Genomic DNA, 12,468 nt, shown 5'->3' with positions numbered 1-12,468 from the left:
GATTGCTGGATCCGACTTACCAACAGCGCCCAGACACCGACTAACGGAGGGGTCCCCCGATGATCTTTGATCTGCTGAACTTTCCTCTATCTGTGTACCCGTCGGTAGGGCGGTATATAGCTCCCTCGGTAACTTCCGAAAAGTATAAGTGGTGAAGCTTGAGGAAAGCTTATCTCACCGAGCTCGTACGGCCAATGTAGTTCCGATTCTTGAGGGCAGGAAGGCAATTGCGTGATACTGTGCAAATTGAGTTCTGATTCATAGTTAAGCCTATACCTGCCTGGATTTCTACCTTCTATGTCTTTGACCTGTTAAATCCTCGACCAGGCTCGCCTGCATGTCTTTTTTTCTCCTTGGCCCAGCATCCCAGCTGTATTATCATCAGATCCACCGGATCCATGGCGTAATCATTAAGGTCGCCATATTATGGGTACACTCATCCGGATCCAGGTCGCTTTGATCCACCTCACTGCAAGTGTACACTCGTCATGGATCTGAGCTCTCCGATCAACCAACAGTGTCTTACGACTGTCTGTGATCTCGCCATCGCTCCACGAAAGTCCGAGATTTGTCGCATCCACCATCCCCATATCCTGGATCCAGGTCACTTGATGTGGGATCCTCACCCTCTTGGATCCGGGCTCGGAAGTATGGGGTCTAAGACATATCGCGGTGGATCTTGCCTTCTCGTTTGTCGCTGATACCATATCCACCTTGAGATGACATCTACCGTCCTTCCTCCATAGGATCCCCACTTGATCCACCCGCACATGGTATATCCCATATCCCCCAGGTGTAATCGGGTGAGGGTCGATCCGAGTCTCCGCTTGGTGGATCTTGCCTTTCCGTATACTATCCATGCCGGATCCATCGTCGACCCATATAGGATGCCGCTTTACCTTGACCCACTTCACTTCGAGCAGCGCGGATTCATGCCGGGCAATCCAGATCCTCCCTAACCACTTGGTGTTGTCACTAATCTGGGATAGTGACCCCTCGTCAGATCCAGTCTCTTATTTCTGAGAAAGCACTTTACCACAATCACGCAAGTGCCTCCCTGCCCTCAAGTGTCGAGCTACATTGGCCGTACGAGCTCGGTGGAGTGAACTTTCCTTTACCCGTGCAGATCTGAAAGGGTAACCGGATTTACTACTTGGCCGGGTATACCTAAGAAGCTCTCAACTCTCAAGACCCCGCTACAGGAAGCGGCAAGTACGACGCAAAGGAAAACAAAGGCAAGGGAGCACACCCGCAAGACAACTCTACGGCCAGATCCCAGATCTAGGCCCTGGATCCACCAAGCTCGAATATTCGCTTGGGATCCAGTAACAACTACGGACGCAGAGTGAAGAGCTTACCACTACTGCTGCACCCCACCCCCACGTCTCGCCAAGACACTCAAGCTTCACCACTTGAACTCTTCGGAAGTTACCGAGAGAGCAAGATCCCGCCCTACCGACGGGTACACAAGGTGAGGAAAGTTCAGCAGATCAAGGATCATCGGGGGGGGGGCTTCGCTAGTCGATGTCTGGGCGCTGTTGGTAAGCTGGAACCAGCAATCTCGTAGATTTTGCTAATCCTGCTACGCCACAATACGCTGGCTAAAAGGAACACGTTACGCATGTGATTAGGCTTAATTGTGCTAGATAATTAAAGCGATGCATTTACCCCTAGGCGGTTTTGCCGCAATAATAGTAAATAAAACACTTCTGGTTTCGAAGCATAAAAGTTAAGGTATTAACTTTGAGCCCTGGTCGTGGGCTGTAAGTTTCGTTGGATAAGGAGCTTAATATTAGTGACTCTTTGAGTAGAGCGTCTTCCTCTGACGCCAAAGCTACGACAGCCCCGCTGCAGCACTGGCGGCGGAAATGCTCTGTCGGCTCGTCCTGGGCATCCAGAAGAGCAGCGAAGTAGTAGCCGCAGACTTGCTTAGTCGTGAAGGTATTATTGAGGGTCAAGACGGAATTGAAAATGATAAGCAGGGAGCTTGGTGCATGTTGGAGACATCTCCGCTCACAGCCACCAATCTAGAGGCTGCGATTCTGAAGATTTGAAAAAAAATAATTCTTTTGCAAAATAAAGAAAGCAGCTTTATAAAAAAGGACTTACCGGTAATTTAAAGCGCAAAATAACTTACTGGCAGAAAGGCCATATTACTCAGTTTGTCCACAACTCACGATTTTAAATATTGAGAAATACGTTTTTGCAGCTAGAATTTTTTTTTTTTGCCGGTGTTGAAATTACGCGTTTCGCACAGTTACCGTGAAGTTCTACATGGACAGTATGAGGCATTCCCAGTACCGGTATAATGCCTGTACTGTACTGAGGCTGGTTGACATGCACAGATGTCACTCTCATTTTAGTGACACCTCCTCCTAAGTCCGAGCGTTTTTGTTCTTTTGTTGGGTTCAGCAGGAGGCTCCGAGAGAGACGGCCAAGGCCAAGCAGCGCCTCTCCAAGCGACACAGTACGCTTCTCGTTTCCTCCCATTCCTCGAGCCTCAACTCGATTCTGATCCGTCGCCCCCTCTTTTTGTTATTTTCGTAGCAGTTTTTGACTGAAAGATGCTGCAGCGGCTGCGCCACGCCGTGGGCTGGGGGCTGCCTGCTCCCCCACCCGGTACGAGGGTGGACTTCCAGGTGTGTGCACCGCTGGGTCATGGCCAGACGTTGTGGCTCGTAGGGGATCTGCCAGCTTTGGGAGGATCTGTGGATGTGGTGCCCAATACAGGCGGGGCAGGAGCCGAGGGCGGTCTACAACTAGTCACGACACCCGATCTGTACCCTATTTGGTACAATTTAGAGCCCGTTTTAGCGCCCGCGGGCTCCGTAGTGCGCTATCGCTATGCTGTATGCTCTGGCAGTCGCTTTTTACGCTATGAGGGCACAGCCGAGTCCGGCCCGGTCACCAGAGAGCTCACCGTCGGTGCTGGCTACGTACAGACACAGGATACACTGGATGGCCGGCCTAGACGTCGCTCCTCAGTCTGCAGCGACGACGAGACCGCTGGAACCTCCACAGTCGTCAATTCTGACGCTGATCAAACAGCCGACGCGAGCGACGAAGATGTCGCCCCTCCTGCGTTTTGGGGGGTTATCCCGCGACTCAGTTCAGGTCAGGCTTTTGTGGATCGACGTGCCAACGGGAGTGAAGATGGAGGCGGTACATTGCATCGAAATAACAGACGCCCACCAGGATCTGGCAGACTGTTGACGGACGTGATCGCCGAGGAGAGCGAACAGACTGCAAGTCCCACTGCGAGCAACTCAAGACACGCCTCCGCCAGGGTGAGAACGGGGTCGGGCCCAATGCCCGGAGACGAGGTGGCTAGTCCGACGAATTTAACACCCACGTCTCCACGACCGACAGCCAGTAGTAACGTGACGATGGAGGCGACGGATGGAGTTATTATCGCTGTTCACCGACTGCCCGTTCTTGTGCATAGAACCCCAGAAGGTCACTACCATATCGAATGGGAAGATGACAACCTCATCTGTCCCTCTGGACTGCTGAAAGACTCGTACCGTGAAGCCAATTGGGACCGTGTGAGCTCCATGAGATTAACATGGGTCGGTACCGTTCACTGTGCTGAGCCCATCCCCAAGGAAGACGAAGAGCGACTAGCCAAACAACTCGAGGACTTCCACTGCGTTCCTGTGTTTCTATCGGAGCCTCTGGGCTCGACGTTTCACAATTTCTGTTATGGTACGCTCTGGCCTGTCTTTCACAACATCGTGGATGTGTATGGAGCTCTCCCTACGCGCTGGTGGAACCCTAGCCAGCAACGCAATGCCTGGGCCAGCTACAAGACAGTCAACCGGATCTTCGTCAACAAGGTCATTGAAGTCTACAATGAAGGCGATTTAGTATGGGTACATGGCCTGCATCTCCTGGTAGCGCCGAGTTTCCTGACACGTCGTCTGCCCTGTGTCAACGTCGGTATCTTTTTGCACACGCCATTCCCAAGCTCTGAGATCTTCCGGACTTTGTCAATGCGCGCAGACTTATTGCGTGGTGTTCTGGCATCGGATCATATTGGTTTCCACTTGTACGAGCACGCCCGTCACTTCTTGACGAGCTGTCGTCGCATTCTCGGCCTCAAGTACAGCGCTCAGCCTGGCGGCTACATTGGCGTGGAGTATAATGGCCGCATGGTCATGCTGACTATCAGTCATATCGGTATCGAGCCTTCATTCATGGACAGGATTAATTCTAGCGTCCAAGTGGAGCAGGATACAGCAGTGCTTGCAGCTAAGTACGAGAGCAGCAAGCGGAAGGTGTTTGTGAGTGTGGATCGCGTGGAGAGACTGAAGGGAATTTTACTTAAGCTTGGAGCAATCGAGTTTTTCCTGGCGCAGCATCCAGAGTACGTGGATAAGGTGCAGCTCGTGCAGATCGGTATCTGGGACTCGTCCAATCCAACCCCAGAGAAGGATAGTGTCCGCGCAGAGATCTTGGCGCATATGAAGCGTATTAACGACCGCTTTGGCGTCAACCGCAACGAGCCAGTTTTTGCCTATTCCGAAGTGGAGAACACGGACATGGCTTCTAGATTGCCGCTCTGGCGTGTGGGTCATGTGCTGCTCACTACTTCAGTGCGTGATGCGGTGAATTTGTATCCGTTTGAGTTCATATACGCTCATGAACTCGCCAAGTCCCCAGGTGTTGTGGTTGTGTCCGAGTTCTCGGGAAGTAGTCGCGTACTGACAGGCAGTGTGGCTGTAAACCCATGGAAACGTGATGAGATTATTCAGGCGATGGAGCTGGCATTGACGATGTCGGACGAAGAGCGCGCTGCGCGTCATAAAAAGGATCTGGAGTATATTACGACAAACTCGCGGACGAAATGGGCGGAGCGTATCCTGGTGGATCTCAAGCGGACGAAGAAGCAGACTGCGGAGGGCGAGTACATGGGGTACGGTCTTGGATTGGGCTTTCGAATGCTGGAGTTTAACGCCGGCTTCAAGATGCTGGAGACGGATGTTGTTGCCAAAGCTTATCGCGAGACTTTCCGTCGTGTAATTTTCTTTGATTACGGCAACACGTTGACATCGGAAGAACCTGCTGGCACTCACAACTTCTCCAAGTACATTACGGGCAATGAGCAGAACGCTTTTGTGTCCAAAACGGAGACTCCCAAGGCCTCGTCGGATCTTTTGGCCTCGTTAACACTGCTGTGTGCCGATCCACGTAACACAGTGTTCGTACTTAGTGGAAAAGAGCGCTTGGATCTGGAGAAAACCCTGGGCTCAGTGCGTGGTTTGGGTCTTGCTGCAGAGCATGGATACTTGTACAAGTGGGGGACTGGAGGTAATGCTAGTGCTGGTAGCATGGCTGCACAACCGTCGAGCAGTAGCAGCTCCAACAGTATGGCAAGCGAAGTGGAGGAAGGAGTTTGGTTGTGCACGAAGGACAACTTTGATGACTCGTGGAAGGATGTGACGCACGCCGTCATGGATATTTATACGCAACGCACACACGGCACGTACATTGAACTGAAAGGCAGTGCGCTGCTATGGCAGTACCGTGATGCTGACCCGGAGTTTGGCCAGCTGCAAGCGAAGGAGCTGCACGATCAACTTCTGCAGGTGTTGGAGCATTTCCAAGTGGAAGTGGTGACGGGTACAGACTATCTCGAAGTGCGGCCGGAGGGGGTGGACAAAGGTGTGATTGTAGACCGCGTTCTGTCCACCATCGAGTCTACCAGTGGACAGTATGTCGACTTTATCTTGTGTATGGGGGACGATCTGTCGGACGAGTTCATGTTCCAGTATCTTGAGGACGTGCGCAGTCGACGCAACATGTTCACAGTGACTGTGGGCAAGAAGCCCAGTGCAGCTAAGTACTTTGTGAACGATGTGGACCAAGTCATGGAGATTGTCCACGCGATGACGAAGGTATCGACGGCTGCCAAGCGCAATTTCTCCATGAACGACTTGCGACTATTCGACCGCAACGCTGCAACCAGGTAAACTATTGACGTCGCTGCTGTCTTTGCTGAGTATGTTAGGCTAACTCGCTGTGCTTGCGTGTAGTGGGGGACTGTTGTCGTTCCAGCGTAATGAGGCGGGTCTGAACCGGCCGTCGGGTAACTTGGGCTACATGGGTGACGGTAGCTTTGAAGGCATGATGTCGTCGCCTTTCGAGGGTCTGGGCGAGGGCGACGAGGCTGCAACATCCGAAGAAACTCCGCAGACAAGGACAACAAACTCACTGGCTGGTCGTGGTATTGCTGGTAGAAGTTTAGGGGGTGGTTTGGGTGGAGCCATGACTGGACGCAACTCGATGTCCATGAGCTCGTTATCTACGGCAGGGATGCCCTCGTTGCACCCCACGTCGTCCACTTACGAGCAATATCTGAGCAACGTCGACGAGGCAGCGGAAGAAGAGGAAGGAGGCATTTTCTTCTAAGCTTGCGACCATTAGACAAAACATGCGCAGTCCGAGAGGGTAATACAAAGGATCTTTTAAGGTTGGTCTTCTACTTGTCGAGGTATTTCTCTTGAACATCATTTGCGCTCTGATCTCCGAAGGCGTAGTCCTTGACGACTGCAGTCTGGAAGTCCACACCGGTGAAGACAAAGCCGTTGGCCTTGTCGATCGCTGCAACGACTTTCTGGATCGTTGCAGGGTCTTGAATCTGTAGGGGCAAGAAGCTCACCAAGCTAAAGTCTTCGATGACGTCGACCAGCGCCTCGTTCATGCGACGGAATCGCTCTGCTAGTCTTGAGCTGGGGATCGTTGTATGTCGTGGCTCCAGTGAGATCTGGTCCTCGTCTTCGGCGTCATCAGGCTCGTCCAAACGATCCAATAGATAACGTAGATCCAGCACGTCCGTGTAGAAGTCCAAATTGAACGCTGTAGAACCTCCGTCAGCTTTAGACAAGCGCTACAGAGCAACCCGAGCGGATACGTACCGAGTTTACCGTACTGCTGCATCAGATCGATCTTAGACAACACGTTAATGTGCGGTAGCTCCAATCGCACCATAGACGATAAGCTCAGCATCACTACCGACACAAACTTGGAGCTGTCTGTACAATGGTGGGCGTCCACAAGGTGCACTACCGCCAACTAGGTAACAACAAATATCAGCTAAATAATGCGTAAACCATCGTCCACCTAAAATGCGTACCCGGTACCCGAGTTTCTGCAATTTCTGTAGAATATTATGCACACTGTTCTCGTGCGTGTAAAGCTCCACTTGGCCTGGAAAGTCGAACAGCACGTACTTGTTCTTAAGAGCTGCGAGCTTGTCCTCTAGCCATTCAAAGTTGACGTCTATGTAGTCCATGCAGTACACGAGACCTGCAGCCAGTTGCAACTCCAATATTAACATAATGTCCGTTATCTATTGGGCTCCCATTTATTCTGTGGCACGCACCGCCATTGGGACCAAGATCGAGCTCCTCCATGACTTTTTCGAGACACACCATCTCGGACACGTCCACGTCGGCCACGTACGGCAGCTGCTCATTGGCCGGGTCCATGTTGACTACGGCCACATCTCGGTGGTTGGCCTGCAGGAACTGCTGCATGCCATTACAGTACGTCGTTTTGCCCGAGCCTGGAGGCCCCAGCACGATCTGCGCAAACGGCATGTCGATCGATTCTCGAATGGCTCATCTTGTGTGTCATGCAAGCAGCTACAAATCGATCGGATTGGCTAAAATAGATAACTTTGACAGTAACAAGTTTTATACTACAAAAAAAACAAATGGTTATCTATTTCCGAGCGGAGGTAGCATTAATTCATTTTCGAAAAATAACTTCGTGGAAAAGTTCAACTAAGTTATGTTGGATTCCACGGCTCGCGCTCTGTGAAGCCCTGGGCCTTGTCGGGGCGAGCCAGGCGCACGTTCTGAGTGAGCGCAGGTGAATTGCCATCTTCCATTTGGCAGATCTGGGACGAGCGGGTACTGAGCAGACGAGAGACCAACGATACGTTCTCCACGTTGGTGGCTCCAATATCTCTGAGGAAGAAACTCGACGGCGCTCCATTAATTAAACCAGCAGTTTTTGTTGCCGTGAGGCGAGTTAATGTGCGAGAAAACCGGTTGCGAACGGGTTCAGCCAGTGCTGGATGCAGCCGCTCTTTCATACACACCACTCGACGCAGACGCTCCTTCAGTACAGCTTGCTGCATGTCGTGGAAACTCATGTGACCGTCGGAATCTCGAGGCAATGGAGCGAATAGCGTCTCGATGTCACGTGGTGTATACTGTGGGAACCGTTTCAGTAGATTGTCCACTTGACGCACCACTTCTTCTTCCTCTTCTTGTGACAATGAGCATATGCCGTACACCGCCAGAATATCTTCTCGCTCCATACGCGCCGACATAGTCGTGAGCTCACGATCAGTGACAACATGGAGGCCTTTCTCGCCGCTTCGTAACCTTGAGCACTTGTCTAGGGGCCCATAGAGCCCAAAGACGAACAATCGACCTGCTGAAGTCGGATGTTGTAAGTGGTCCGGGAACAGAAAGTTGAGGAGTTGATCCAGCCCCATGGCTGATGTCCTACCACCACTTCTGCCATTCGGGGGCGTCACAGCGGCGTGGCCTTGGCCGTAAGCGTGTGTCTTGTTACCGGAATGCGCTAGCAGGAAAGCTAACTCGTGTGTTGCTGTCTTCTCGTGAGTGCTACAGCGAAGTCCGAGCTTTCGAGGTGCGTCTTTAGCAAACCGAGCTCGAAGACAGGAAGATGCACCCTCGGTCCAGGCGCTTGGGTCTCCCGGGCCGACAAGTTGCAGTAGTTCAGCGACAGCGTTCGGCTTCTCGACCCCCAGAATCAACGCTGGGCCACTGGCCAGCGCGTGAATAGCATGTTCCAAGATCTCATTGTCCTCTTCTGTCATCTCCAAGTTGGCTTTAACATTCGAAGCTCGACTAACTGCATCATGTTGCTCAGAAGTTGCTTGTAGTTTTTCGTCCTCATTTTCCTCCAGTGGTGGCGGTCGATACATTGCGCTGTGTGGATTGCATACTTCCAGCACAAACTGTCGTGCTGCATCAATCGACAGATGAACCAAAGCCTGTTGCCTTACGACAAAGCCGCTACGCTTGAGCTCCTGGCGCACCGCTTCATCATGTTCGAGTGCATCTGCTTGCAGCGCCAGCACGCTGAGTTGCGCTGCCTGTGAAGATTCCGAGTCACGCGGGGTGGCTTTAGACGGTGAGGCAGCGCTAGTGCGGGGTGTCTGTTGCTTTACCTTACTCATGGAGCCTTAAGCATTGCATTAAGTTCTACAGTACAGTATTAATTCTACGTATTAGAATAGACCACAGAAATAGAAGATCATTTTCGACAAGTTAAAACACAGCCCTCTCTCTCGTCTTCGTGGAGTTTTCATACAGTCACCATCTTCACCTTCAAGAACCTTAAGCAGCGAGTGCAAAACCAACGCGAGGCTTGCGAGAGTCGGTGCCCCAGTCAAAGACTGTGTAGTGCTTGCGCATGAAGACGTCGCCCAGGATCCACAACGGGCCAGCGGGGGCTGGGATGTCAATTCCCATGAAGGCGAAGAGACAGATGGGGCCGCTCTTGAGCGTGTACTCCTCCTTGGTCAGCGTGTAGGTCTTGCCATTGAGAACGAACGAGATGTCGGGAGCCGCAGCGGTGCAGCTGATGAGGTACTCGCCCATGATGAATTTGTGTGCACCCACCAGCGCCGCCAACTTGGCCACCTGATCCTCGGTCCAGCGATGAGCGAGGTGCCAGAGTCCACAATGGCCTTGTCCACGTCCGTCAGCTTCTCTCCTTTCGTCTCCACTGCACCGAGCTTGACCGACCAGTACGTGGCACTAGTGACATCAACATATTCGATTTCTCCCTTGTAGTGAGCCTTATCCACTCCTCCAAACGTCAACTCGCCATCCTTCTGGTCACCCAGATAGAAGGCGAAGACGGGCTCGTCCAGTAGACCCTCCTGGACCATGCGATGGAACGGGGTCTTGAGGTGGTCCACACTGATCGTGTCGAAGGCCAGACCGAAGAGGCCGTCGAATTTGCCCAGGTAATAGGCCGGACCCAGACCCTTGGTCACGTTCACCTCAGCAAAGTACTGGTCGGGTACTGTAAGACCGCCTAACTCCAATTTATCCTGTGATAGGAAGCCCGACACGGGACCACTACCGTACATGATGTCGAAGGCTGTACCGTTGGGTTTGTACGTGCTGCTCTTGTCGTGGTCGTACACATTGTGCGAGCCAAACTTCTTGTCGGGTACCCACAAGTTGCTCGAGCCTGTGTCGAAGATGACGGCGAACGGCTGAGGCGGCGTCCCGATGGAGATCTCTCCATAGTACTGAGCATTCTGGAAGTCGCGGATCACGACGCTGGCAGAGCCCTCTACAGTGGATTGGCCTTCGTTTTGGTTATTAATTGGGGATGCGTCAGGACTCCAGACGACGGGACGCTGCATGGCGTGCACGTCGTGCAGCAGAGAGGACACGAACTCGTCATCGCTGCGTTTGATCATGGGCACGCGCATCACAGCGGCGGAGCTGAGCGCCAGCAGCAGCGAGCAGAGGACGGAGCAGCGCAGCATCATGGGAGCGAGTATATCTATCTAGGACTTGACCAGAAGAAGAATGGATCTGATGCACGTGAGCTTCAAGTTACTTTATGAAGGGACATTTGCGATTGGCCACTTCATGAAGTAACAAACGATGCTCCAGTGCAATGGAACACCGAAAAGTTGCTGCCATCTTTTAGTGAATCGGTCACTTTGTTCGAACGTTGGCATTAATATCGAACACAACCAACAGATCCGCCCGAATAACATCACATCCATATCATGTCTAGCATCTCATCTTGCACTGCTATATGTATTGTAAACTTAGTTGACCATACAGCACAGCAAGAAAGAAAAATCATTTTGCATTTGCATTCGCGAAGGACATTTAGCTACACCCTATCATCTAAAACTTAAACTCTGCAGTTTACTCGCGGGGATGGAAGTTCTCAATTAGTCCGACGTACAGACCAGCGCCGAGTAGACCACCAACAAAAGGGCCGACGACCGGGATCCAGAAGTAAAAGCTACGGCCAGTGAACACCTTCCAGCCCCAGCCAGCAAAAAACGTAAAGAGACGAGGGCCGAAGTCACGGGCGGGGTTGAGAGCATACCCGGTGTCAAGGCCGAATGCCATCCCCACGCAGGTCAGCATCAACGCCACTGCAGCCGGGAACGTGTAGGGGCTGGCAGGCTTGTTGAGCTGGTCACCGACAGCGAAGATGCCGCTAACAAGCAGAGCCGTGCCAACGATCTCGTTTGCGAGGCCACACCAGTTGGGGATCTGCTCGTTCGGGTAGGTGGCAAATATGCCCTGGGTAGTCGCGCGCTCGGGATCCTGGAGGTCGAACCACGGGTAGTACACGATGAATACGACCCAAGCTGCTGCGAACGCTCCCAGCGTCTGAGCAACAAAGTAGCCGGGGAGCTTGTACCACTCGAATCGGCCGAAGGCTGCCAAGGCGAGCGACACCGCGGGATTGAGGTGACCCCCGCTGACGCCGCCGGAGAAGTGAATGCCGAATAGCAATGCAATACCCCAGGCCAGATTCACGGAAAGGTAGTGTCCGGCGTCGCCGCCACCGAGGACGTATTGAGCTACGGAACCATCACCAATAAGCACCAGGATGAAGGTGCCGACAAACTCAGCCAGGTAGGCTCGGACGTCAGGGTTAGCAATGTGGTAGAACGGAAGGCGTGCGTTTCCCTGGAGATCAGCGTATCCCGCCTTGAGCGATCCGTACTCGGACATGTTGAAGTGGTTTGGTGGAGTTGTGTTTAAAGGGAAGAGAAATGGAGAATGAGTTGTTGGATCGAGTGCTTGTCCCTGACATTTGTCAAGGTAGTGAGAGAGACATCGGAGCCTGGTTGAAAACTGTGACCAGAAGCCAGATGTTTCCACATGCTGACCCTATTGAAAAAAATGCCAGGTGGTCTCAGCCGCTGGAGGAACAGCTTGCTGCTGTCCTGTGGATCGCGAGGTGATTCACTGCATGATGCAGCATCCGAGCCACAGAAGGATACGAACAAAGACAGTTGAGTTGATCATTACTGCTTTGCGGCCATCCCGACAGCAAAAGGTGAAGTTGCCCAGACAGCAATCTGTCCACTCAGCGACTCTATTCTGACCCGTCACAGAGGCAATGGCATTTCTACTACGGTAGTTTGCTGCTTTTCATGTACATGTATGAAAATGTTGGAGGGCATGTCAAAGAATACTATTATCCCGGCCACCAAACCTTGGACAAACTTTGGTCCAAAAAAGGTAACCCTTCCCTTCACAAAACCCATAACGATAGTTAGATATAAGGGGTAAAATCGGGCGTAGATTCCGATTTTGAGGTCTATTTTTGCGTATCTGCAACCATTGATCTCCCAATCGGCCGTTTAAAAAAGGCTCTATATCTTGCAGAATTGTTTGCAATTGTGGGCTTGGCACGTACTAACATGGA

At 52.2% G+C, this 12,468-nt stretch overlaps 4 protein-coding genes across 4 annotated transcripts; 1 reads left to right on the top strand and 3 right to left on the bottom strand.

The window, feature by feature from the left end:
* Window positions 1-2,564: 2,564 nt before the first annotated feature.
* Window positions 2,565-6,433, top strand: PITG_09389 (trehalose-phosphatase, putative; the record flags this gene model as incomplete). The annotated part of the gene is made up of 3 exons (XM_002903603.1): window positions 2,565-3,218; window positions 3,324-5,968; window positions 6,036-6,433. The coding sequence occupies 3 exons, from the start codon at window positions 2,565-2,567 to the stop codon at window positions 6,409-6,411; spliced, it is 3,675 nt and encodes a 1,224-aa protein (XP_002903649.1).
* Window positions 6,434-6,445: 12 nt separating this feature from the next.
* On the bottom strand, window positions 6,446-7,601 carry PITG_09388 (GPN-loop GTPase 2, putative; the record flags this gene model as incomplete). Its single annotated transcript, XM_002903602.1, has 4 exons — window positions 6,446-6,858; window positions 6,918-7,074; window positions 7,136-7,308; window positions 7,385-7,601. The coding sequence occupies 4 exons, from the start codon at window positions 7,599-7,601 to the stop codon at window positions 6,482-6,484; spliced, it is 924 nt and encodes a 307-aa protein (XP_002903648.1).
* A 191-nt stretch (window positions 7,602-7,792) lies between these two features.
* PITG_09387 (aspartyl protease family A01A, putative) lies at window positions 7,793-10,552 on the bottom strand (the record flags this gene model as incomplete). The annotated part of the gene is made up of 3 exons (XM_002903601.1): window positions 7,793-9,136; window positions 9,405-9,733; window positions 9,778-10,552. 3 exons carry the CDS (start codon window positions 10,550-10,552, stop codon window positions 7,793-7,795), a joined length of 2,448 nt encoding a protein of 815 aa, XP_002903647.1.
* Window positions 10,553-10,943: 391 nt separating this feature from the next.
* PITG_09386 (aquaporin, putative) lies at window positions 10,944-11,768 on the bottom strand (the record flags this gene model as incomplete). Its single annotated transcript, XM_002903600.1, has 1 exon — window positions 10,944-11,768. The coding sequence occupies one exon, from the start codon at window positions 11,766-11,768 to the stop codon at window positions 10,944-10,946; it is 825 nt and encodes a 274-aa protein (XP_002903646.1).
* Between the last annotated feature and the right edge of the window lie 700 nt (window positions 11,769-12,468).

Source organism: Phytophthora infestans, genomic scaffold (assembly GCF_000142945.1).
Source record: "Phytophthora infestans T30-4 supercont1.14 genomic scaffold, whole genome shotgun sequence".
NCBI lineage: Eukaryota > Oomycota > Peronosporomycetes > Peronosporales > Peronosporaceae > Phytophthora > Phytophthora infestans.
This window is presented reverse-complemented; position numbering and strand designations above follow the sequence as displayed.